Source organism: Neolamprologus multifasciatus, chromosome 22 (genome assembly GCF_963576455.1).
Source record: "Neolamprologus multifasciatus chromosome 22, fNeoMul1.2, whole genome shotgun sequence".
Taxonomy (NCBI): Eukaryota; Metazoa; Chordata; class Actinopteri; order Cichliformes; family Cichlidae; genus Neolamprologus; species Neolamprologus multifasciatus.
The window spans coordinates 13,307,748-13,333,020 of NC_140459.1; the positions used below are offsets into that span (position 1 = coordinate 13,307,748).

Sequence of the window (25,273 nt, forward strand, 5' to 3'; positions counted from 1 at the left end):
TTTCAAAGCCCTTACAATTAAATGCGTGACACTACACAAAGAGCAAAAGTACTTTACTTTACAATTAAAATCAGCTCGGGTTTTATTTATTGTTGTTAGACGCCTTCAATCTTTATTTCCAGTGCTCTAAAATCCATACATTTAGCTTACTTACATGGAACAGTTATTAAAATTATTCATAATAAAAGCTGAAAACAGAGAATCTCAGGTATTTGTGTGTGGTGAATAATCTGCAAATGATTACTTGAAATTTAAAATTTTCTCCTCAAATTTTTTTTTTTAAAAAAAGGAAAAATAAAGCTTAAGTGACTCAAACAGTGACAAAATCCAACTTTGTCCCAGTTATACAAAGAGTTATAAAGGTTATTTTAAAAAAACGTGTTGTTTGGGTTTGTTTTGGGTTTTTTTACACTGTTTATGATCACTCTAGTCAGTTTTAGTCTCATTCGGAATCCAGTATGTAGGATATTAGTTGCATCTTGATAGAGGTGCCATGTCTGGCTTTTTAGTTGCATTCTGAAAATGTGCAAAACAGACCACATTTCCAGATCCCTTCCTGACTTGAATATGCGCCAACGCACCCCTTTAAATGTACTACTTTGTAAGTCTGTGGTGACTCCCCACTTAAAGAAGATTCCCATGCCATCACAACACAACTCAGCATGACTTATCACTCCCACTAACCGTGATGAAACTGCGGGACAGAATTTATAAAATACAAAAAAGGACAATGACTGATGATCAGTTGTGGTAGCTCCTCTGCTTTACACTTCCTGAATCATGCTGTTTGGGCAGTCATTTATTTATTCCGATCTCTTTTTTTCTGTCATGCAGTTCTGCTAGGAGAGGAATCAAGCCAACATTACACCAACAGGCAGACACCCACATTAGGTTATCCCTTTCACACTTCGAGAACTACCCAGATCCACCCACATCCCCAGAGAGACCGAGAGAGAGAGGGAGAGAGAGAGAGGGAGAAAGAGAGAGGGAGGGAGGCGAGGGGGGGGGGCGCCTATTCCTGTGTGCATGTGTGTGTGTGTGTGAGAGAGAGAGAGAGAGAGAGAGAGAGAGTGTGTGTGTGTGTGTGTGTGTGTGTGTGTGTTTTAGCGAGACAGACAGGCGGAAAGAATGTTCGCGCCCGTATTTCCTCCTGCATTACCACACCGTCTGCACCACACCTCGACTTTTAATTGGTCGAGGAGATACCGCCGTTTGCATACATCATGTTCGATGCACATGTGAGCTTGCAAAATACCCCCACGTGACCGTTTAACAACTTTTACTTTTCCCTCATCTAAAGTAAGGGATCGTCCCTCGATGTGTTTAATGAACGGCTGGATGAGCTTCCGCCACAAATCAAACGTGTCTGACATTAAAAAAACATAATCATGTTCGCTATATGATATTAAATGTCATAATATAATATAATTAATATAATATTTACTATTGTAAAGCCACGTTTTTCAAAAACGTATCTTTCAATGTCCAGCGTTCGCGCACACAAAGTCTTGTGTTGCGTTCGTGTTTATGTGAGGACAATTCATCTCTTTATGTCGTCCCCGTGGCTGCACACCTATTTCGTTGATCCTCTTTCCGGTACCTTTGGCTCTGCGTTGATATCTGCGTAGTTTGGTGTTCATAATCGTTTGTCTCTGTCTCCCTGAACAAATCCCTCCCCTCTCTTCAGGCTCCCTCCCTCCTCCGTGCGCTGACATAGTCACTCTCACACTTTGGCACGCACGCGCGCACGCACACAAACACGTCTCCCCCGCACACTCCCCCCGTCTTGGTGCTGTCTCATTCACTTCAGTACTCCATCCACGCACAAACTCCAACTTGAAGCAGGGGGGGCGGGGTTGGATATATACAACCAAGAGCAGGCCACAAGCTACACTCAGACTGGACCCACTTGCAGTGCAAAGACCACAAGCAAGAAGACTCCGAAGCCGGGAGTAGAAGTACCAACATTTATCCTGGAGCTTAGAGCGAAAAGACAAGCGAGACCACGGCGTTTGGTTCTGCGGACTGTCTGCTGGAGCTCCGATACAACCAATTTGTCACTCCGCTATACACCAGTTTCTCTGGATATAGCAACTAAACAAAGTTGGTAGTAAACTCTTTGGAGTTTGGTTAGAGTCGCTTTATATTTCTTTGCTTGTGAGATTGGACTGCACTGAAACTTGGGATCGACCCTCCTGGGTCGGGCTGGACCTGGCGCATCCTTTTCGCGGCGTCAAACACTGCGAAAGTTTTGGCCAGAGCGCAGATCTCAAGACTTTGAGTCGGGTCAGACTTTGAGATATCCTCAGCAGCTGCTATCCGTGTCCAGATTCCAGATACCTGGGCGATCGGTTAGAGAGCCACTGACCAGACTTCAAAGAAAACGTTTTCAAGGTAAGAAAAGAGCGCAAGTTTTTTTTTTTCGTTCTTTCGTTGCTTCATCTCTTAAACGTGCCTTATGTGAGTGCGGGGTTGTTTTTTTCTATGTTTCATAACTTAACATGCTGTTAAGACACTGAACACTGAAAGTTATAAAGTGATTGTGTATGAGTTTGTCCTCCGGCAGCGGAGTTTGTTGTCACTTGTAAGTCGCTGTCTGTGGTGCTGAAACTCTCGCCTGTCAGTGATCTGATCTGCTCTGTTCGTGCAAAGCGTTTCTGCCGAATCGTTCTGTTGTTGTTCTTTGTAGTTATTCAGCTCTTGTGTGTAACCCATGTTTGTTCCTTTAACAGCCCCTACAGCTGATCCGCACAGCTCCTCTGAACTGTTAGAAAGTTCTAGCTCAACAATCCTGGAAGGGTAGCGATAGTACTATGTCATGCAGCTCTGATTTTAGCAACAGGTTGTTTGACAGAAGTTTTTGGTATAGCTGTATCTTTTAGACTACATGGAAGATTTGGGTGTGGCTGTGAAAGGTGTTAGAATCTTCTGAACTGTATAAAGCAGAACATTTAACTATTGCAGATGCTTTTTAAGTGATGCCCTCAACAGCTTACATCGTCTGACTACTCCAGGATTTCAAAGATAACTAAGACAGAGACTTTGCACAGCAAAAAGAAATGTCTGCATCCCTGAAAAAAGCCTACAGACTGAGTTTATTTAACACACATGCACTCTGCAAACTGTGCCTCCAGGTGCCCAGAGTCCATGTGAGCAATTGGTTGAGTTTCGCTGTTTGATATTTTTACTGTAGCAAAGCCATCTCCAGTGGTCTAGTTTCCTGCACACGTGTGCAACTACTTGCAATGGGTGCAGCAAACAAAAAAGCGAGCAATTTGTGGATGAAGCACAATCAGTAATGGCTTCAGAAATTGCTTTTCTTGAGTTCGATTCAGCAAAAGAGAGCAGCTTGCAAAGAAAAGACAGAGGTTGAGAAATACTGATTATCTGTTTGTTATCCTTCCTCTACTGCACTCAAACATACATACACACAAATCTACCAGTGAAGAAGGAGACAGATTCCATCTCAAACAGCATTCAGACAGAAAAGCTTAAGTTTCACATTTAAGTTGATACAAATCTAGATAACTAAACGTATCTGCTTTCAAAGTGTTACATCAGATTAAAAGTAATTGGTTTGTCTTAATGGATTTTAATATTAAATATCTCTTTTGGGAGATAGTATTCTGACTAATTTCGACACTATCCTCTTTATCACATCTTAACCAAATCAGAACTCAGTGCTTACTACAACCCATGGAAGTTATCATAACTTTCTGATTTACACAGTAATACAGTTCTTTATTTATTCAGGTAAAAGTCTCATTAAGATCAAAACTCTCTTTTACAAGAGAGACCTGGCCAAGATGCTCATGCAGATGTCTTAAACATCTGCAGGTGTTTCTTAACAGCCTGTGCAAATGTAACATTTCATCAAATGGATGCTTTTTTGCTTTTTGCATTAATAAGTATAATTGTTTCTTTGCACCTGACACGAGTAATGTAAAGCTTGCTGTATGTGCCATAGAGGAACTGTGTATGCCAGCAAAAGCAGACAACATGCTGCAGATTGTTATTTTGCACTTTTTATGTGTTTCACACTGATCTGCAAAAAATAACCCCGTCTCCATAACGACAATCCGCCTGCTTTTTAGGCTGCCCGCTATGCAAAAATTTTGTTGACGACAGCAAATGGAAAAAGCAAGACGAAAGGGGCAGAAAGACTGGGTGTTGGGTGGATGGGGAGGGGGAGCTGGGAGGGGGGGGGGGTGTTGAAAAAGAGCAACACAGACTTTTTCAAAGACAGCTGGACCTTTCTTTTCACTGTGTCTCATCCGATGCCCATTCATGGAGCTTCCGGTTGTTGGGAGGCGGGAGAGAGACACCCACCTACACAAAGCAGAGGTCTTTGCTGCGCTGCTCAAAAAGAGGAGAGGGAGGGTTAGCGAGAGGCAGGGATGGATGGAGGGAGGTGAAACGAGATGTGAGGAAAGTAATTATGAGTTGTCTGCCTGAAAAGTGCAGGTGCCTCTCAAAGTGACTGCCACTATAGGCATCAATTGTGTGGCTGTGTCGCTGCCCCACCTTTATGATTAACCCTACGGCAACATGCAGCCAATACAGGCTTTTACTGAAATAACATGTTTAGCATCCTGCATACACATATCTTACAATTCCTGATCACAGCTTATGTATTAAATGTCGCAGTGGATGATAGCTTCAGTGGGCTGCACTGACAATAATCAGTCAAGTATAGCTGAACATGAAAAAGAATAACCCTGAAAGGTGTTGCTGAGCAACAGTGTTTTGTCCTCCCGTCTGAGCTCAGGGAGCATCTTGGCCATTTTTTCTGTGAGTCCAGTCGACTACACAGACTTTGTAGTGACTGTGCACTGCTTCTCCAGGCAGGATTAGTCATATAGTGGCAAAGGTTGGACTTTCTACAAGATAAAGCGAGTTCAGTACAAAGTATGCCTGCAGGATTAGTAAGACAAAATAAAGAAAAGTAAAGAATGCAGCAGATGTCTAATGTGCATGCACATAGCCTTTCAGCAGAGCAGAATTAAATGCTTCACTAGAGTGGGTTTCAGTGATTCACAGGTATGATATGTGCATGCACCTCGCCTAAAATGCATGTTTTTTCCCTAATTATGCACAGAAGACAAGCATTAGTCACCATAGCTGCATAGATCATTTCACTCACTGCAATGGTATGTAATGCAAAAGCAATTTTAGAAATGCCATAGCAGGATGTGAAATCACACACAGACTAACCATTTCACTTGTTTACCACTCAATAGCAGGGGCGCATTGCACAAATGATGGAACTAATAGGCGTCTGTGGTTGCCAGTGGCAATGCTTGTATGAACGTCAGACTGACGCACACGATTCGCAGTACAGTTCAGTGTGTGGGAGGAAAGAGCAAAAGCTTGGAGATACCAGCTTGCTGTGAAGGACTGTAATTGCACTGCCTGAGTAATTATGTCCCAAAGAACAGGGCATTTTAGATCACTGAACATACCCCGAAACGCTGTGATACAGATCAAAGGCAGATTCCTGATGCATAAATATTAGTCTGACAATAGGGCCAATTAAAATGCATATCATGGAAGTGGAAGAAATGCATTGTATTTGAAGAAAGCGCCTCTCATGCATACTAATATGTGGTGTTTTGTTTTGATTAGTTAAGTGTTAGTGCATACTGACAATTTTTTTCCTCTTCTTCATTTCTCTGTTTTTCTGCAGCTTCCTCTTTGATACAGACATGGCACATTGTCTGACTTGCTAAAACTTAAGCATCCAACAATTCTTGAGAGGGGTTGTGAAAATAAGTAAGAGATCTGAGTGCAGTAACTTGCAACAAAGAAGTCAAAGAGACGACCTGGTTAAACCAGAAATCACAGATATATCAACAACATCCTCTATCTAAGCCGACCCAATGGCGTGGTCAGCTCTTACCGGCCCCTGTGTGGCCCTCGTCCTGCTCTTCTTCGGTTTGACCTCCTGCACTCCTTCTGGACCTGCCTCTCCCACCTGTGCCACCCTGGAACAGAGCCGCTTCTTTGGTGTTTTCACTTCCACGACCACCCTGCACTCCACACCATGCTCCTGGACCCTGCAGAATCCTGATCCTCGCCGTTACAACGTCTACATGAAAATCACCAAGCCCACCGAGTCCTGCGTGCCCCGCCAGATCCGGACCTTCCAGTTCGACTCCTTCATTGAGACCTCCCGTACCTACCTGGGCATGGAGAGCTTCGATGAGGTTGTTAGGCTGTGCGATGGTACAACCACTGTCACCTATCTGGAGTCAAGCAAGCAGTTCCTGCAGATGCGCAAGGTTGCTCCACGAAACGGCCTGCAGATTGTGAATGGTGACAATGATGTCAGTGAGTTCAAGGCTGAGTTTCTGGTCGTGGGGAAGAGGAACCCAAGTATGCCTGCCTGCCAGATGCTGTGCCAGTGGCTGGAGAAGTGCCTGTCCAGTAGCACCCATGATTACCCCTGTGGCATCATGAACACCCCCTGCCAGTGCTGGGAGGTCCCAAAGAGGAAGCCAGGAAGCTGCTACAGAGGCGGTGTCTATGTTGAGAAATGCCTTCCTGTTCCCAAAGACAATGGACGTGATGCTGAGATTATCAGTAAGTTTGTAACTTGAGTGTTTTGATTTGTGCTCAAACCCCCTTTTTTCCCCAAGTATGTTCTGGCTTGCTTATTATTTGCTTAGCAATAATCAAATAGTTCAGACTGTTGTTGGGGTGGTTAGATAATGTTGTGCAGGACCCCACAGCTCTGCATGCTTTCTGCAACTCGTCTGTTAGCGTGTGTGTCTGAAGAGGAGCTAAGGTAATGATCCTCGTCTGCAGAGCGGGGCCATAGGCAGAGGTTGTGTACTTAACCATCGCAGAGTAATGAGGGGTAAATCAAAGGTGTTAGAGAAATTCGCCAGTGCATGTTCACACCTAAGTGGCAGGACCTCCTGAACTGCACACACAGTCAGCGCTTCATTTTATCTAGATGCTTGACAAGGAGGCTTAGTCTTAGGGGGAGATAGAGGGCATGTTTGTCTGTTAGCCCGGGGCAGAGAAGAACACAAAGACCTCGCAGCCAGCTGGCACCAGAAATCGAAGTGCCGCACTTGAGGTTGTCATAGCAACACACCAGTCAGGCTAACTCACACACACTGCTCTGCTGTGGTTCACACCATGCAGTTAAAAGCAAACATTCATCATTTCAAATTGAACTTGTATTGCTTATAAAGAATCGTCCTTGCTCATTGTCTTTACATAAAACATATATTACTCACTTCCTGTTCTTTTATTGGAAATGCGATTAAAAATCAACTACATTACAACAATTTAAGTTTCCAACTTTTGCTCAATATCTCTCTCCCTCTTATCTCTTCCTGCAGAGGGCTGGTCTGGTTGGGGCCGCTGGTCCGTATGCAGTCAGGAATGCGGTGGCGGAGTCCAGGTGCGCAGCCGAGCCTGCCAGCCTGATGATACCGCGTGCGAGGGAACAGTGGAGGAAGGGCGGGCTTGCAACTCTCAGGCATGCATTGGTAAGCCCAGCTCTAATTTAGTCATGCAACTGAGAACGATGGTGCAGATGATGCAGATTAAGTAGTGTAATGGCGTAATTTTCGAACTCTTTCAGGCAAGGAGCGCAACAAGAGCCAGGGTCTGCGGGCCATAATTGGTTTGAGAAGGGACAATGCTGATGATTCTAACCATGGAGTTGTTGCCACTCAAACAGGTGAGATAGCAAGCACTTGTTAACACTTTTGCACACTGTGATCCAAGCCAAAGGTGTTACTCAGGGCATCTAATTATCATCCTAACATTTCTGAGTGTTAAGGGGCTGTGATGACCCTCTAATATATCATGTTCATAGATGCTACTACAGATGAGTGGACCCCCTGGAGTGCATGCTCAGTTACCTGCGGGGAGGGCTGGCAGGGCCGAAGCCGTGTCTGTGCTACTTCCTCATTCACCACCCAGTGCACCGGACCACTGCGCGAGAACCGGCCATGTAATAACACAGTTGTCTGCCCTGGTGAGTCCCTGGTTGATCCTCTTTAATGTTGCAGAAGGAGAAAAGAAAAAAAAACAGAGAGAGATGTAGAAAATTGGAGAGACACCTGGCGTCTTTGAAGTGTATAACACAAGTAGAAGGCATTATCTCTTAATTAGTTTCCTTTATGCAACATCAATCACAAAAGTAAAGTAGATGACGAGATGCAGACAGGTTATAAAAACATCTCTGAGTTCTCACAAACTGAGATTAAGAGCCTGAAAAAAAGGGCTGACTGTCATTATCAAGGAAACTTCACTATCTTCCACCTAGCTGACTGCCCCACCTAGTGGAGAGTTTACAAAATATTCCAGGACATTAAAGCTTACATTTTCATCCTGTGTTCTATAATATCCTTCATCAAAATACCTCCTTGTGTTACCTTTGTGCAGTGGATGGTGCTTGGGATGAGTGGACCCCCTGGAGCCTGTGCTCATCCACTTGTGGCCGCGGCTATCGTGATCGTACCCGCACATGCAAGCAGCCCCAGAATGGCGGAGAGCCTTGCCATGGCCCCACAAAGCAAACCAAGTTCTGCAACATTGCTGTTTGCCCAGGTGAGTCATGAACCTTTAGACTGTAAGTGTTTATTTAAGTGTAAGTATAAAAAAGACATACGTAATCCTCATCAAATGAGTTCTACTGGACTCATGTTCTTTTACTACCGTCCTTAAAAATCTATGACAACTGACCCTGGATATGCTATTTAACCCCCCTTGGCGAAGTGATTCATAGACGAAGCTAATTAAGCCACTTATTGGCATCACCACCATCACAAACAGCGACTGCAGTGGCAGGTTGATATTACATCTGACGCATCAGAATAAAATCCTCTGTGGGCATTAGTCAGTAGCTTTATAACAACTGCCAGTGACTCATAATGTGTTCACGGTCATTCAGCCACCTACACATGTACTGAAAAGATTTAACTCGTTTTGAAGTCACAGCAGCAATTTGATAGTTTTTCCCTACTTTGTTCACAGCTGGTTTAGTCTGTGTTTTTCCTTCTATTTTTTAAATCAGAATAAAATCTTATTGCAGTTGCATTTTACTATCAGCAGATGTCTCTGTCGTCTACAGCTACATCACTGCTAGTGTTTGAAACAGAGAGTTGGCAAAGTCATTTACAGAGAGGATTATAAATTCAATTTGAAACTGAAATGTTTAGGAAATTAAGTCATCCTTAGCTGCCTATTTGCTGTAATTGAATTCTTTATTTTGACCAAATTTTCTAAAGACCACGAGGATTATTACATCTATTTTATCATTTCAGGACAGCATTTAATAACAATTTTGATTCTTTTTTTTTCAGGGTTATTATGCTCTTAAATATAAAAATAGGATGTGAAAATTGGTTTCTGTTGTCAGTCAATCTTCAATCTTAGTTGCATTTCTGAGTAATTTATTTAAAAATACATTACAAGAAAGATGGCTTCCCTGGTCAGTGTAATTGCGTGTATTCTATTTAAGGAGAGTGGATCTTAGAGGGTGAAAGGTACATGCAGTCATGCTTGAAGGGCAGATTACTGAGCTCCAACTTTCTGTTTCATTTAAACTCAAAAAAGTAGGTCATGTGAAATGTTAATGTACTGGTGACTGTGCTATGATGCCTCTGGCCTGAGGGCCTGTCACGTCTTCACAAAGTTATAACTTTCCGGCGTACGTGCTCTTCTGCCTCCCTCTAGTGGACGGATTCTGGAATGAGTGGTCTGCCTGGACTCCATGCTCTACCACCTGCTCCAATGGCACCATGCAGAGAACCAGGGAGTGCAACGGGCCATCTTACGGGGGTTCTGAGTGCCACGGCAGCTTTAAAGAGACAGCCGACTGCTTCCTGAAAGAGTGCCCTGGTAAATATATGTATATATATATTTATATATGTTTATATCTATATATCTAATTCACTTAAAGAAAAAAACGAAATGAATCAGGCATATCACAGTACAGAGTTAATGCTGTAAAATATTTTGTGTGTAGTTGACGGACGCTGGCATGAATGGAGCTCATGGGGCAGCTGCAGCAAGACTTGCGGTGGAGGCAACCAGCAGAGGCAGAGGGTCTGTGAAGGGCCTTTCTTTGGAGGAGAACCTTGCCCTGGTGATTCTAGAGAGCATAAGCGCTGCAATGACAAGAGATGCCCTGGTTAGTGGTCTTGATACAATAAATAAACATAGTCTCAGTACAGCGCAGCCCAAATACAAAGAAAATAGATTTCCTATCTTATCTCACTTGATTCATTTACCTGTCAGAACCCCATGAGATCTGCCCCGAGCAAATCACTGGAGATGTCGTGTGGAAGCAAACCCCCGCTGGAGACCTGGCTGCCACTGGCTGCCCTGCTAATGCCTCAGGTAGAGTAACATTGATGTTTGATGTGATTTGTAGTTTTTATTTCCGCCCCTTGGATGCTTAAACTATATAACCCCCCACTATGCCAAAAACAAGATTGTGCTTTCTCTTTACAACAGGTCTGATTCTGCGCCGCTGCACTCTTGATGCTATTGGCCTCGCCTCCTGGGAGAACCCAACTTACATCAAGTGTGTCTCCAAGAACTATGAAAACATTCAGATGCTGGTAAGCCCTGAAAAACATGCCCCAGTTTATTAAAATCCTAAATGCCTCATCTGTTTTTTGGGAGCGCAAAGGCTCAGAGTAACCTCTTGACTCTCTGTTGTAGTCGAGGGACTACAACGCCAAAGCACAGATGGGCCAAAGCGTGGACGGGGTCGCTGAGGTGATCTCACGTCTGAGAACCTCCTCTGATAAAGGGGCAAGTTACAGCGGCGACATCTTGGCCATCATGGAGATCTTGAAGAACACCACCGAACTCTATAAAGAAACTAGGCTGAGACTGAGCAACTCCGATATAGAGGTGAGGCCTTAAGACTTGTTAGCAAGCAATTCAAAAAGCACCAGTGTTGGCACCTTCTTACGCCTCTGCCTCTATTTAATGATCTGCAGAACTACGTCCAGACCATCAGCAACTTACTGAAGGAGGAACATCGTGACAAATGGGATGAAGCACAGCTGGTAGGTGATAAGGGGGTTCGTACACAAGTGATTCACAGTAGATGCGAGCAAGCTGGAGAAAAAGAGTCTATTTTCATGACATTCTCCAGATGGGATTATGTACAAGAAAATAATTAGAATTATGGCTCTAACATCTAGCATTTCTCAGTTTGTTTAAATATGTTCTTAAGTTGTTCTTACAACAGACCGGGAAGAACATATTCCCCCCTCCCACTTTCATGATGCTCTGTCAGTGTTCCTGCTAAAGCGAGTGATGAAACAACTCCTACTAATTGAGTTCCCAAAGAGAGACAAGACTTTTTAGATAGAAAAGTTCAAAAAGAAGAAAACTCCCACCGCATCTTGCAAACACGTGTTTGTGTACAAACTGAAAAACAGGAGGGTGGATTACTAAGGCCAATGCGACACAGAGAAAAGCACGTCAAGGTGACAGCAAGGGAGAGAGAGAGAAACTGAATCAGGGAAAATCACTACTCCCACTCGGCAATCTGTGAGCCTCCATGCCATCCTACATACTGATGGCTGTTGTAGGGAGACACAAGCTGTACATCTCATGCAAGCACACACCTTGCGCCCACATCGCTGCAGTTGTGCGTCAGAAACACGCAAGTCGGGCAGCCCTCCCTTCCACTGAGCAGGAGAGAGTGGACGAAAAAACCTCAGTATGAAGCAACAGCCTGCCCATTTATGGCCTTAAGGAAGTTCCGAGGTTGCATAGCAGCAAGAAACATTTTTTTCTTCTTCTTTTTTCAGTCTACTGCAGAGCACTCTGAAAGAATAATCACAACCCTAACAGTCAGAGTGACAGGAAATCTAGTTATGAACATATAATTAAGGAACTGCGACTTTGCCTTTCTACACAATTAAATCCGTTTGCACGCTTTTTATACAATCAAACTCAATCAACTGAATTCACCTGTTATTGACTCCTATCCTTCTCTCTTTTGTCTTTTTCTTAACTAGATGGGTGCCACTATTAAGGAATTCCTCCGCCTCGTTGAAGAGTTTGTGAGCATGATTGGGATGCAAATGAGTGGCTTTCAGGAAATTTATGAAACCACTGAGAATTTAGGTGAGCCCCAATTTCCTCTGCCAGCCTCTCTCTGTCCCTCTCATGTCTGCTCAGAGTGATTTGTCCTTTCTCCACCCGGAGAGTCCATCAATCTTAATCTCGCCGCTGTGTATCTGAACATACAAACGGCAGCAGGCTGTCATCTTCATCAGCTATAGCAGAGAATTTGTGCCACCTCCAAAATGCCGCGCCAGTATTTTTGGCATAGCATGCATGTGGTGCCTTTTGCACAAACTTATCAAACTTTCAATTAGCGCTACAGCGTGAAATACAAACGTCACACGCTGAATCACTTTCTGCAATTTGCATGGCTGTTTTGGCTCAGTGAAGGTGACATTCTCACAGAATTTAGTGGGAAGTGACTACTATGGTCAGCTAGTACTACACATGAAACTGCAGTGTCCTTGGCGCAGTTTGCATCAGTTCATTCAGTTTTTCAGCTGTTGCAGTATAAAATAAACAGAGTTGAAATAGATGATCTCTGAGTGCTGTTTACTAACAAAAAGCCATAATGTCTAAATTTCTGTTCCTCTCAGTGCTGAGCATTCACAAGCGCTCTCCGGCTACAAGCTCCAACTTCACCTTCACTTTGAAGGGCTGGAGAGACACGTCTGACTGGGTCAGGACCTCTGAGGAGAAGGTCACAGTGTCCCGTGATGCTCTGTCCGTTGAGCAGTCAGGTGAGAATTAACAAACGTGTATCAATATCATTTTTACATAATTAATTTTATGGGTGAGATCAGCCAACATGCAGCCTTGTGAACATGATTTATTTTTTTTGCTTGTGTTTTTCTAGATGGCAGCGATGCGATTGTGACTGGCATGGTCCTCTACAGAAACCTTGCATCCATTCTGTCCTTCCATAGGTAATACAATCTCTCTGCTTTTATGTGTATGAAACTGGCCTTCCATGAAATACATTTTGTAGCCACTAGATGGCGCCCCTTTGACTTTATCCTCCTGTATTTTCTTGCATTTATGAGTCATTTTTACTGCTAAGCCTTACATCAGACCATACCCGCGTTCGTTCTGCTGTAATGTCTCATTGCAATGTCCTCTTTCTCCACAGCAACACTACCCTCCTCAATTCTAAGGTGGTGACGGTAATCGTCAAGCCCAGCCCAACTCTCCTGTCATCCCCCGTTGAGATCGAATTCCCCCACCTTCATAATGTGAGTCCCTAATGGTTCTCCAAACTAATGGAGCCTCACGAATAAATATCACCCCCCCTCTGGCTGTTTGCTCACTACAGCGCACAAGGCCTGACATTTTACTGACATTTTCAGTGACACTGTGACTTTTACTTTACTTGTGTCAGTTGAAATTCAAGGAAGATCACAGCACAGCCAAATGGCCGGCTGCTGATGATGATGGTGAATGATGACGATGATGACAAATCATGCGTAATGATTAGCCTCTTGTGCTGATAAGGAGCTGTTTTTAGTTTCATGCATGCTTTTACAAGAGAGTGTAAGAAATGTGGGCAGGTGGCTGACAGCAAGCTGTTGCATCTCACACATTTATAGTAAGGTGTCCCAACCCACGCGTTTCCCTTTTCTGTAGCGATTCCTCACACTTTCTTCTCCATCTGCCTCTTCTTGCAGGGCACCATAAACGAGACGTGCCTCTCATGGGACGAAAGCGAAACGTAAGTGGTGACTAAAGTTGTTTTTCTTCTTATATGTGCGTCTAACCATCACTCACAAGTCCTGCATGGTCTCGTCACCTGATCTGGTGCTAGCTGCTGTTTATCTCCTCACGTAGAGCTGACGTCCCCACAATAGCTATTCAGCCCCCTCCACTCCCCCGGCACTACCCACTGTTAATCTTACTCTCACCGCAGAGAGAGCAATAATTTCTCATCCATTTTTCATGTCAATCACTTTGACAGCAACACAGAGGAATGCCACAACATGTTCATTTTTTTTTGAGCACCATGCCTGAAGCTTCAAGACTCAATCAGCTGTCTGACACACTTACTGCAAAGCACACAGATGCGAGAAATGACAGCCCTAATGAGCCACACTGGTTACAGCAGAGTGACACTTCACTTTGATCTAACAGTCCCCTTCGTCACTTTAAACTAACCACATCCCGAAGAGGGAGAAATACAAAGGCGGCACCTCTAACCTCATTATTAGCATCACAGTGAGCTCACTGCTGCACCTTTAGGTCAACTGCAGAGTGTGAGCGTAAAGACGATGGACACTGTCCCTCTCGCTCCTCTCAGTTATGCTCATACGCCACCGCTGAGGTTAATGTCTGTGACATTTGGAAGTTTAGTTTTTTAAAGATGCTTACATCCATTTGAATGACTTGCCCTGGATCAGTCAGCCTCCAGACCCACTATGCCACTCTTGAGCAATACACAGGTGGACAATTTGCATATAGATAGACTTGTATACTTCAGAAAGACTGATAAGAAAATACACCTGCACCTCACATAATAACCAGAGTCTGAGAAAATGTAATTAACTCATATACTTTCAGAGAGAAGGCATGTGCCTGTAGTCAAATTAGATTCTTTTTTGACAGCGGATGTGATTAATGGCAGGATAGAGATGGTGGAAATGGCAGAAGATGGAGCTCGAGATGGTGGCAGAGTTGGGGGGGGGCGGGGTCGCTGTTTGCTTACATAGCTGCATATGTCTGAGAGTGCTCTCATCGCAGGACATGGTCTTTTTCCGTGACATTAATGGGGTCACACATGCTTTTTAAGACCTGCCTTTCATCACAATTCAACATGCAACCTTTAGCCTATCACAGCTCAAACAGAGTGCACATTAAAAAGTGCAGCCCAGCCTACTTAGATGTAGCCAGTCATAATAGTTTTACCCTGCAGCTGTCCTCCCATGACAATCTATACCAGACTGGACCTGCTGGTTATAATACCCTTCTCTCTTTACCACCCAGTCAGAGCCTGAGGGTGCTGGACATTGCCTTAAAGTCCCCTGTGCTCTCTGGCATCTGACATGTGGCGCTGAGGTGTAGGCTTCCTCAAAATTGAGAAATTATCACAATTCACATCGCTTCCATGTTCCTGTCCTTCTATTTCTAAAGAGGGAACATCTTGTCCTTTGTCTTCTTATCCTCAATAAGTTGGACATCTGTTTGCCTTTTATCTCATGTCTGCTGAAGAAAGATAGTATGTAGCAAGAACTGTTGGAGATTAAGACTTTTATGAAGGTCTTTTATCACTAATTATGTCACAGATGGACCCATCAAAAAGAAAATAACCTGCAAATAAGTTCTAAAATAAAACAGTTCAGTCGTAGTATGTTATAGAAAAAATAATTTATTCACATAAACGAGATTTGAATGCATAGATATGTTTTATATATACATATTTTCCCACCACTTATATAACAAAAACCATAATAGTAATCCATCAAGAGACATTCACACGAGAGATTTCTCTGATCTCTCCTCTCCTAACCCGTTGTTGCCTTCCCTCTCCTTCTCTGTGCAGTTCCTCTCTGCTTGGGTCTTGGTCTGCTCGGAGCTGCAGAGCGGTGCCCGTTCATTCATTCAGAACCAAATGCGTGTGTGACAGCCTCTCCACCTTCGCCATTTTATCGCACGTCAACTTCGACTCGGTAAGTTATCCATCTGATCATAAAATAAGCTTCTTTATTCCCTCCGATGTACATGTTAAGTGTTTAGTGCAGTGTGCGCGTGAATGCGGTGCAGTGTGAACGTACAGCGCTTGTTTTTCAAGCGCTTTGCTGTAGCGCTGCCTGCCAGCGCTCCTTTGTCTCCGTACAGGTGCCGCTGATCGGAGAAATGCAGCTTTTTCTGGGTTATGTATATTTAGCGGGGGATAACGGAGCAACATGTTGATGTGCGCGGATTGCGTTTAGATTTTGAATTCAAAACCTTGCGAGTTGCGTTTCGGGCGTGCACATTTTTATTTTGCTCGTGCTTGTTAATTTGATGATGATTTGTTTGCTGCAGCTACATAAATTATATAAAAACAATAGAAAATATATATGTTTTATCTGTAGTAGGAAATAAGATAATGCCTAGCTGCTTGTATTAGAAGAAAGGTCGCCTGCGAATGATTAATTCAACACCATAAAATGATTTTCTGCCCGTCGGACTGCATTTATTGTCCGATTATGGTTATGAATAATGCACTTTTGTCCAAACTATACGGAGTTAGTGCAGCTTGCATGCCCGATGCGCTGATTACCAAAATGTGCCCTTGTGCATCGCTTTATTTCATGCGCAAAGACAATGTGTAATTTTCCCCCTTTAGACTGTGTTGCCTCTAGAGCATCTTCCTCTCCAGTTGCCTTGGTAACGGCTTCTGCAGCGCAAACTCGGCCTGTGTGATTTTTGATAACTGAGATGCTGAAGGGGGGGAAAACACACACACAGTCACATCCCCTCCTCCTCCTCCTCTCTCCTATACCCCTCAGGACAGAGGAAATGGTCTGTCCATCTCCGATCTGATAAACAATCAACAGATGTCCATTAGTCTGAGGAAATGTATAGTTTAAATACGCAAATTTTGCTTATTTCCTTAAGTGTGCAGGCAGGAGTAAGACAAACAACCAGTGAATTTGGTATGCAGTGTTTTTCTGCTGCTCAATCCCCACTGAGGATTGTCATTTTTTCCTCCCCAACCTGTTGTTTACATCCTAGATTTGATTTGCTTTGTTGTTGCCAGTCTAAATAGTCCCTCCAATATTTGTTACAGGCTACCCATACACACACACACACACACACAAACACACACGGCCCTCCCCTCATTCCCCCGCACCACTAAAAATGCAGCTGCGCCAATCATTTCGTCTGCCAATATCCCTGAATTCTCGATTACATCCATTCCCCTCCTCCTCCTTCTTCTTCTATGGCCACAACACCAAGTCTGAAATGCCAGAGAGGCAGACCAATGAGAGACAGACGTCTGGTCATGCACTGATGCCCCCCCCCCCCCCCTCCATCCTTTGATGTGCGCTGTGGACATTTTCAATAACATCTTCCTGCAAACTGTATAAACAACACAAGCGAAACGCACAAGGCTGAAATAGAGAGGAGCGGAAAAACAGCCAGACACTGCAGTATGTTAGCTCTCATTCGATGGTATCGTTTCACGAGTTCTGAGGCAGGTGTTTGAAACACCATGGTCCTGTGGGAACAGCCCACAGCTTGAACAGCCGATTCCCTCGACCACTACTTAGTGCTAGTAAGAAACACCTTAAAAATGTGCACGAGCTAAGATGTTCCACATTTAGATTTCTTCACAAGTAGCTGATGCGATTTGGTGAAGGGCAGGCAGAAGACATGCCTCATATGTAGGTCAAGCTGGCTTTCTAAATTCTAGTCAGTGGCCCATGGTAAAGATTCAACCCAGATATAGAGAATGAGAAAGAAAGGGGTCAGGACAAACTGTATGAACCCTTTTGTTCTCTTTGCCTGATTTAGTAAAGTCTGGGGGGAAAATACAATGCACTTCTATCTGCCATCTGTTTTGGGCCCCTTCTGATGTAGCTGGATAGATTTTGAAACAAATTTGCCACACTAAATTAGTCTTTGGCTGCCACAGGCTGGACTTCATGGTAGAGCTTTAATATCGGGGGGGGGGGGGGGGGGGGACCCTATGTGGAGCAAATACTGAGATGAAGACGAACAATCCCTCAAGGCTCTGTATTGTACCATTTAAATTTGGGGACACAGTGGTAAACGTATTAGAAGCTGTGCTTCTCATGTGCCCTGCAATACAAGAATTTATCACCATCATAAATCAAATGGAGGCCAAAGCAGACTCTATCTCCCTCTCCTCTATCAGGGCTAATTTGATACCTGCAGATTTATTTCATTTCAGGGCAGTTTTCTCACTCACCCTTTGCAGCTGTTATCCGTCTTTTCCCTGTCAACACATTATTAAAAATACAATCACAGCATTTGTCAAAGAGAGATTTTTTTTACCAGTAATCACACGCTCTGTGGTGATGACAACTTGATCAGAGGTGTTAGATTAACTTAAACCCTTATTAAAGCCACGAGGGTAGGTGTTAGACAGAGATTCCGGGCACACAAATTGTGCGAAACTGCACAATTATCTTGTGGGGGGCTTTGCAGGTGCGTTAGCCAAGCAGCAAGGGTGTTTTGAAGTCTCAAGGAGATGAGATTTGTGTGCACAGCGGTGACCCATTGGCCCTCTAGGTGATTGAGCAGCAGGGACGAAAGACAAAAAACAATCCCTCCTCTGTTTCCCCCACCAGAGGTTCGGTGAGAGGGCTGTTTGAAACATGGGATGGTCACCGCCACTAGCAGCGGCAGGCACCAAGCGGCTGTCAGAGATCAGAAGGGCAGGTGGTGGCAGATTAATGCACAGGTGATAATGGTCCACCTGTTCACCCCTCCAGGGATGGATGAGGAGCTGCTGGTTGGCACAAATATGAACCAAAATTCGGAGGCTAACAGGGGAGAGAAAAGACGAGCGCAGGATGTCTGTCAGTGATTACACTGTCGCTGTAGCAGCTCAGACTAATGACTGATTACGGCAACCCTACCTGAACTGCCCCTGGGATTTGAGCAACCCCGTTCTTGCCTAATGGAGAGAGATATCTGTGTATTATTTTCACCTCATTTGCTGACTCAAATGCTCAGTGGAGAAATGCAGTGACCCTGACCATTTGTCTAGCTTGCTGCTCCATCTTTCTGACATGTCACCTTGCCTCAGCCGTGGCCTGATTGTGCCATTCAACTGTTTGCCTGTGGGGAGCTGTCTGCTATTCCAGATAGCGCATACCCAGAAGCTTAGTATCCTGAGTGTGTATGTGTGTCTGTGTGTGTGGCTTTTATTGCTGGTTTCTTCTCTGCATAAATGTGCATGTGTGTTCATAATCAGCTCTAAGAGGCATGCATGGTCTTGTCTCCTCTCTGTAGATCATGGACAAGGCACTGCTCCCGTCCGTGACTCTCATCGTTGGCTGTGGGGTCTCCTCTCTCACCCTGCTGCTCCTCATCATCATCTACGTCTCCGTGTGGAAGTAAGTATCCCTCTGAGCAACGATCAGCCATGCTAGCCTCTAATATTTTATGCCGTGTTCTGTGTTTTTCCCTTCCTTCTGCCCGCGCGTTGCCAAACTCACTCTTTTTTCTTTCCACCTTTCCCAAACTCTAGGTACATCCGCTCAGAGCGCTCCGTTATCCTTATCAACTTCTGCCTTTCCATTATATGCTCCAATGCCCTCATTCTTGTTGGACAAACTCAGGCTCGCAACAAGGTAAGGCACTTTTCTAAGCAATCCTACCCTCTCTTTTTCAAATGTACTGCTTAGGGGATTGACACAGATTTCTCATCTTTCTATCTCTCCCTTCCTTCCGGGCTCCCACAGGTGGTGTGCACTCTCATCGCTGCATTTCTGCATTTCTTCTTCCTCTCTTCTTTCTGCTGGGTGCTGACAGAAGCTTGGCAGTCCTATATGGCTGTCACTGGTCGTCTGCGCAATCGCATCATCCGCAAGCGCTTCTTGTGCTTAGGCTGGGGTAAGCGTCTTCACGCTCGTGTCTCTCTCTCTTTTTTTAAAAATCTGTGTTGCATCATTTGTTTTCTCCATAGCTTTTTATCTTTGATGATCTAACTTTTCTCCCCTTTTTCTGTCTTGCAGGCCTTCCTGCACTGGTGGTGGCTGTGTCTGTGGGTTTTACAAAAGCTAAGGGATACGGCACTGTCAACTAGTAAGTCTACTCTAAGCCTTCTGTTTTTGTCACTTCTCTTTACTCTAGATTTTTTTTTGAGGGGAGAGAAAACTCTTGTCTTAGCTAAAGAATTAACATTCTTCCTTTTCATTTCTAGCTGCTGGCTCTCTCTTGAAGGTGGACTCCTCTACTCATTTGTAGGCCCTGCTGCAGCTGTCGTTCTGGTTTGTATTCTGACTTTGACATCCCAATCCATCACAATACACTGCTGTTTGTAAATGCATCACCCATGATCACACTGTTTCATCCATGTATTTTTTTCCCTGCACACAGGTGAATATGTTCATTGGTATTCTGGTCTTCAACAAGCTGGTATCCAAGGACGGCATCACCGACGTGAAACTGAAGGAGAGAGCCGGGTAGGTCTTATTGATCTTCTCAACACACTCGAGTATTGTGCTTATCGTCCTTATCAGTGCCATTACAGGTTCATTGATGATGTGCTTTGATATCACGCCGCACAATCAAACAACTGAAGTTGTTACTAATCTGCTGTTCTCTCCCGCTGCAGGGCATCACTGTGGAGCTCCTGCGTGGTTCTGCCTCTCTTGGCCGTCACCTGGATGTCTGCCGTCTTGGCCATCACAGACCGCCGCTCAGCCCTCTTTCAGATCCTCTTTGCCGTCTTCGACTCACTGGAGGGGTTCATCATTGTCATGGTGCACTGCATTCTGCGCAGAGAGGTAAGAAAACAAATCAATAAGACAAGGTAAAAAAGATAAAAAGGAATTGGTCTGATTTGGTTGTTTTTTGATCAGGTTACCTAACGTAGAACATAGACAATTTTCTCAATATCTTCCCCCCTTCCATGCATTAGGTTCAAGAGGCTGTAAAGTGCAGAGTAGTCGACCGCAAGGACGATGGAAATGGAGACTCTGGCAGTTCCCTGCACAATGGCCACACCCAGCATATGGTAAACTTCTTGGCTTATTGCCTTTTTAATGTCTTGAGTGCCTCTTGAATTTACCCTTAAATGAATATATGCATACATTAAACACTGATAGAATGTTTTTGTTCTTTTATCAGCCGTCTGATAGTGAAAAGGATGGAGATTCAAGCAGACAAGGTGAGCCCCTTTTTACATCAACTTTTTCCTTTCTTGCCCTTAACCATTTTTCCATTTGCATTTCAATATAAGTGAGCCTTGCACTTGCAAAAAAAGAGACCATTTTTATTGGACCAAATTCCTTAGAAGTCCATTATTTTTAACTCTCGCTCTTGCAATTCTGCTTAAAAGGAATGAAGAGCTCCTCCGAAGAGAAGATGCCTCCTCCTCAGATGCCCCTTCCCATGGGCTCAAGCTACCACACCCTGCCATCCAACCCCAGTAAAGGTCACATGCAGGCGGTTCCTGAGTACTCCAGCCACACCCTTACCCTGAAGAGAGAGAAAAGCCGCCTGGCGGGAGGAGTCGACCCATCCTGCGGAAAACCTGTGTATGTCTGCGAGGGAGAGCTCTTCAAGCAGCTGGACGCCGATCTCGCTCAGGCAGAGGGCGGTGTCTCTGATGGCAGCGGTTACGTCCTCATGCCCAACACTACCTCCACCCTGAGGGCTAAGCCCAAAGATGACACGACAAAGTACAACATCAGCGTGGAGCAGCTGCCGCAAGCCAGACTCATGCACCTCGGCGGGCCCTTTGCGGAGCCTCAGGCAGCCTTTGGAATGAAGTCGATCCCCCCTGATCAAGTCAGCGTGTCATATTCAGAGAGAGACTCCCCCATCCAGAACATCCACAACATGTCCAGTGAGTCTCACATCACCCACAGCAGCCTGGAGAACACCTTCGAGTCCATGAACTCAATGATGTCCAAGAGTGAGACCATCTCCACCCTTTCCATGAGCTCCTTAGAGGTAAGAGAAGATGGAATAGTTGCTTTAGTCTCCTTTTGCAGTTTTCTAATAAGTTTCTAAAACTGAACTGACCTTCTTCCTCTCGCTCTTTTTCTCACAGAGACAGAAATCTCGTTATGCTGAGTTGGACTTTGAGGTAAATATCGTTTGGATATTGTCTCTGAAAACGTTAGGAAAATGACTTGTATAATAAATGCAATGCAACAATGCACTAATTTCATTTTTTTACATGTACTCTAGAAAATAATGCACACCAAGAAACGCCACCAGAACATGTTCCAGGACCTTAATAGGAAGCTACACCATGCTGAGAAAGACAGAGAGTCTCCTGCTTCTGACAGCAAGGTAAGAAATCATGATCTAATTGTTGTAGCTCATCTCCATGCACATTATGTTTCAGGAATTGAAAAACACGTAAATGGGAAATGCAGAGGCAATGTTATTGCTAAAAAAAAAAAAAAAAAAAAAAGATTACGTGGTGTGAAAATGACCTTTTAAAACAATGTACAACATAGTGTGTTGTACTATGGTTGTAAGTGCCTTGAGGTCATTTGAATAAGGATGTATTTTCTTCCTTCCTTCTTACAGTCTGTGAGATGGAGTGTGTCTTCAGGAGGAAGTGACAAAACGAACCACAGCGTGAGTGTTTATATACAACCTCACACTCTCAAAATTTACAAAATATAGTCAAGACACACTATCATAGAGTCCACATGCCTCAAAGAGGAGTAATTTTCCCCAAATGACAAAAATGACTTTCATTATCAGAAAATCACCTCTGATGAAGCCCATTTCATTTCAATTAGATCAGGAATTGCCTGGAGCTAACGAGTGACAGCAACACTAAAGTGACCTCTCTTTGTCCTCCTACAGGACAAGCAGCAAGGTCCTCTGGAGAGGCCATGGGAGGGAGTCCGGGGAATACCGTCATCACCCCCTGCATGGGTGCGCAAAGACCTGGAGCCCTTAGCTGCCTCGCCTCTGGAGCTGCACTCTGTGGAGTGGGAGAAGACAAGCACCACCATCCCTCTGGTGGGACAGGACATCATTGACCTGCAGACAGAGGTCTGAGGGGGAGGAAGGGGGCTAGCGAAGCCGCCTAATTTCACCTCGGCCACCTTTTTTGGTTTGGGAATGGGATCCTGCATGGATAGTGTAGGGGAAGCCAAGAAAGAGAGGAAGTGAGAAAGTAGGTCCCAGAATCAATGTCTTCAAACCCTCAGCCAGAGCAGGAAAGAAGGAAGAGAAGGAGGGATGGTGGAGTGGAAGTGATGGTGAAGGGGATGTTTAATGTAGCTTCAGAGTGGACTTATCAGCATCTCTTATGAGAGTGCTGTAAAGGTCATAGGGGTAGTGGAGTGATCAGTGGAGTCCACGGACCAGGACTGTCTGTGGTTCCATTAATGCTTCACTGGGAGTTTCTTGAGCACCACAGCCTGGGTTTCAGAGCTGTGGTCGACATGCCTGTGCTTCTTTTTCCTTCTCAACTTTGGAGAAAAAGTGAATAATTTTGAAACGGCACGTTCTCCCTGCTTCTTGGGAGTAACAGCCGGAACTCCTGGCTGATTTTCTTCCAGCCAAAAAAAAACCTTCCAAAAAACAGGACAAGGCAAAGAGAGCATATGGGACCAGTTTCATGCTCCAATACTCTGATGGGCGCATACATTTTGCTTTTGTGAAGTGGGTTACTTTATTGTTTTTATTAATCTTTTTCTTTTATTTATTCAGCTTGTGTTTTTGTTTGTACTGCTTTACATCTGGAACTGCAACCCCAGAGCTGAAAATGACTCTCTGTGCTGAGAAAAAAACTCACTCCTCTATTGGAGAGCTTAATCACGCTGATAGAGCTTCTCGCTCTTGTTATCACCATGGCTATTATAATTCCAATTATTATTGCTGGTGTTATGATTAGCATTGTTTCTCTCATTATTGAGTTAATAGCATATTTTGATTTTTATTCCTTCCTCATGAAGTGTCAGGCACAAGATTTATTGCTGTACTGTGACCTATGACATTATTCAAAAAAAAAGAAAAGAAAAGAAGGATTCAATGCACCCATAATGTGTTCGGAGCCCATATCGACTGCATCGGGACAAACAATGCTGAGTGGTGATGGAGGTGGTGGTTAGTTACCATTTGCTGGTTTCCTCCAGTATTCTGCTTCGATACCAAAACACCAGCACCAGAAGGAACACAGACTCTCAAGCGGGAAGAGCAGTGCACTCTGGAAAATGCTGGATAGAGATGTGAGGAGGTGGCTGGGGACACCACCCTCCCCTCACAGCTAGCACAAGATGCAGGCTCTTCCATGTTGAACATGTGGATTCAAGGGTTCAGAAAGGCCTTTCATCATCGCCCTTTTGTTTCTCAGCCTTGCAGGACTTTTGGACAGAACAGGAGGCTCCTGGCTCTGAAATGACTTCCAAGTTCAGCGTCAGGTCCTCAAAACTTCAACACATTTGTGTTTTCAGCCATCAGTGTGATATAGTGCAATATGATGGGCGCTTGATGCTCAAGCAAGACTGATAATATAATTTAGGCCGAGAATTTTTTTTTACTAATGTTTCAAAATTTTTATACCATCTTCCTCATATTTACTGAGCATATAGATGCTTTATGAGAATACTGTATAACAAATCTGTATTAGTAATTCAAAGAATTTATTCACTAGAGATCTGTTAGCACAAGGCTCCATATTTGGAGCTCTCTGTGACAGGTAGATGATAGTACTGAGAAAAAATGAGCATTATATAGAATGAATGATAGCCTATGAATATCACATAACTGTGTTCCAGGATGTTTGTTATTACTCTCAGCTGTGTAGCGGTGGGTAATTGAACCTCATGTCTTCTGTAACAGTGTTGGTAACTCAACAGTATGTACTACCAGTCAATTTCCCTGCCCGTCAAAATTTTCTGCCCCACCCAAAGCCCAATTCATACCTCGAGTTACATGTATTGAAAACCCGATTGTACTTTCTCGTCACGATGTTTTTAATGTTCTGTTTTACCTCCTGTTAATGTACAGTTTTCACAGCACAAAATGAATGTGACTTATTTCTAATAAAAAAATATCTTATATTACAATACGTGAAAGAATGTGGCCTTTAATTTAGTTTTTTTGTTATTGTTTTTATTTTTACGGGTAACAACAGTGTAATGTTAAAATACAGTTTTATCCTCTTAAGATTCACATTCGCAACAACTTCTACAGAGTCTCGTGTGCCTGCTGTCACGTAGCAGTTCCTAAAACCCAGAACAAAACGCAAGGGAAGCTAAAAATAGAAGTTCAAAAGTGAGAAATTGTAACTAAGAAAGGAAAAATGCTGCAATACTACAAAGAAAGATGGAATACAGACAAGTAAACTTTGAACTCCTGCCACATTAAAGCCTCTGGCAAACATTTCACTCTCTCTCTCACTTGAGATGTGATTTGCAGAAACATAAAACAGCAATCTCTTAAGATGATAGAAGTGCAATTTTCCTCTGTTCTATTTTTGCAGAAAGGCAAATTATTACCAGGAAAAAAATATTTCTGAAGTTGAGTAATGGCAAAACAAACAAATTTGACAGGCGCTAGAATATGATTC

At 43.9% G+C, this 25,273-nt stretch overlaps 1 protein-coding gene across 1 annotated transcript; it reads left to right on the plus strand.

Moving 5' to 3' along the window:
* The first annotated feature begins 1,848 nt into the window (after positions 1 to 1,848).
* On the plus strand, positions 1,849 to 24,789 carry LOC146493083 (adhesion G protein-coupled receptor B1-like). Its single transcript, XM_085148796.1, has 32 exons — positions 1,849 to 2,394; positions 5,687 to 6,582; positions 7,353 to 7,502; positions 7,598 to 7,696; positions 7,835 to 7,996; positions 8,407 to 8,571; positions 9,700 to 9,864; positions 9,992 to 10,156; positions 10,264 to 10,365; positions 10,483 to 10,589; positions 10,693 to 10,887; positions 10,977 to 11,045; positions 12,009 to 12,117; positions 12,654 to 12,797; positions 12,914 to 12,983; positions 13,187 to 13,289; positions 13,722 to 13,765; positions 15,587 to 15,713; positions 19,015 to 19,118; positions 19,253 to 19,355; positions 19,467 to 19,617; positions 19,740 to 19,809; positions 19,928 to 19,994; positions 20,104 to 20,189; positions 20,342 to 20,513; positions 20,648 to 20,743; positions 20,857 to 20,896; positions 21,068 to 21,684; positions 21,785 to 21,820; positions 21,925 to 22,029; positions 22,273 to 22,323; positions 22,558 to 24,789. Exons 2-32 carry the CDS (start codon positions 5,880 to 5,882, stop codon positions 22,753 to 22,755), a joined length of 4,575 nt encoding a protein of 1,524 aa, XP_085004922.1. The 5' UTR covers positions 1,849 to 2,394; positions 5,687 to 5,879; the 3' UTR covers positions 22,756 to 24,789.
* Positions 24,790 to 25,273: the final 484 nt, after the last annotated feature.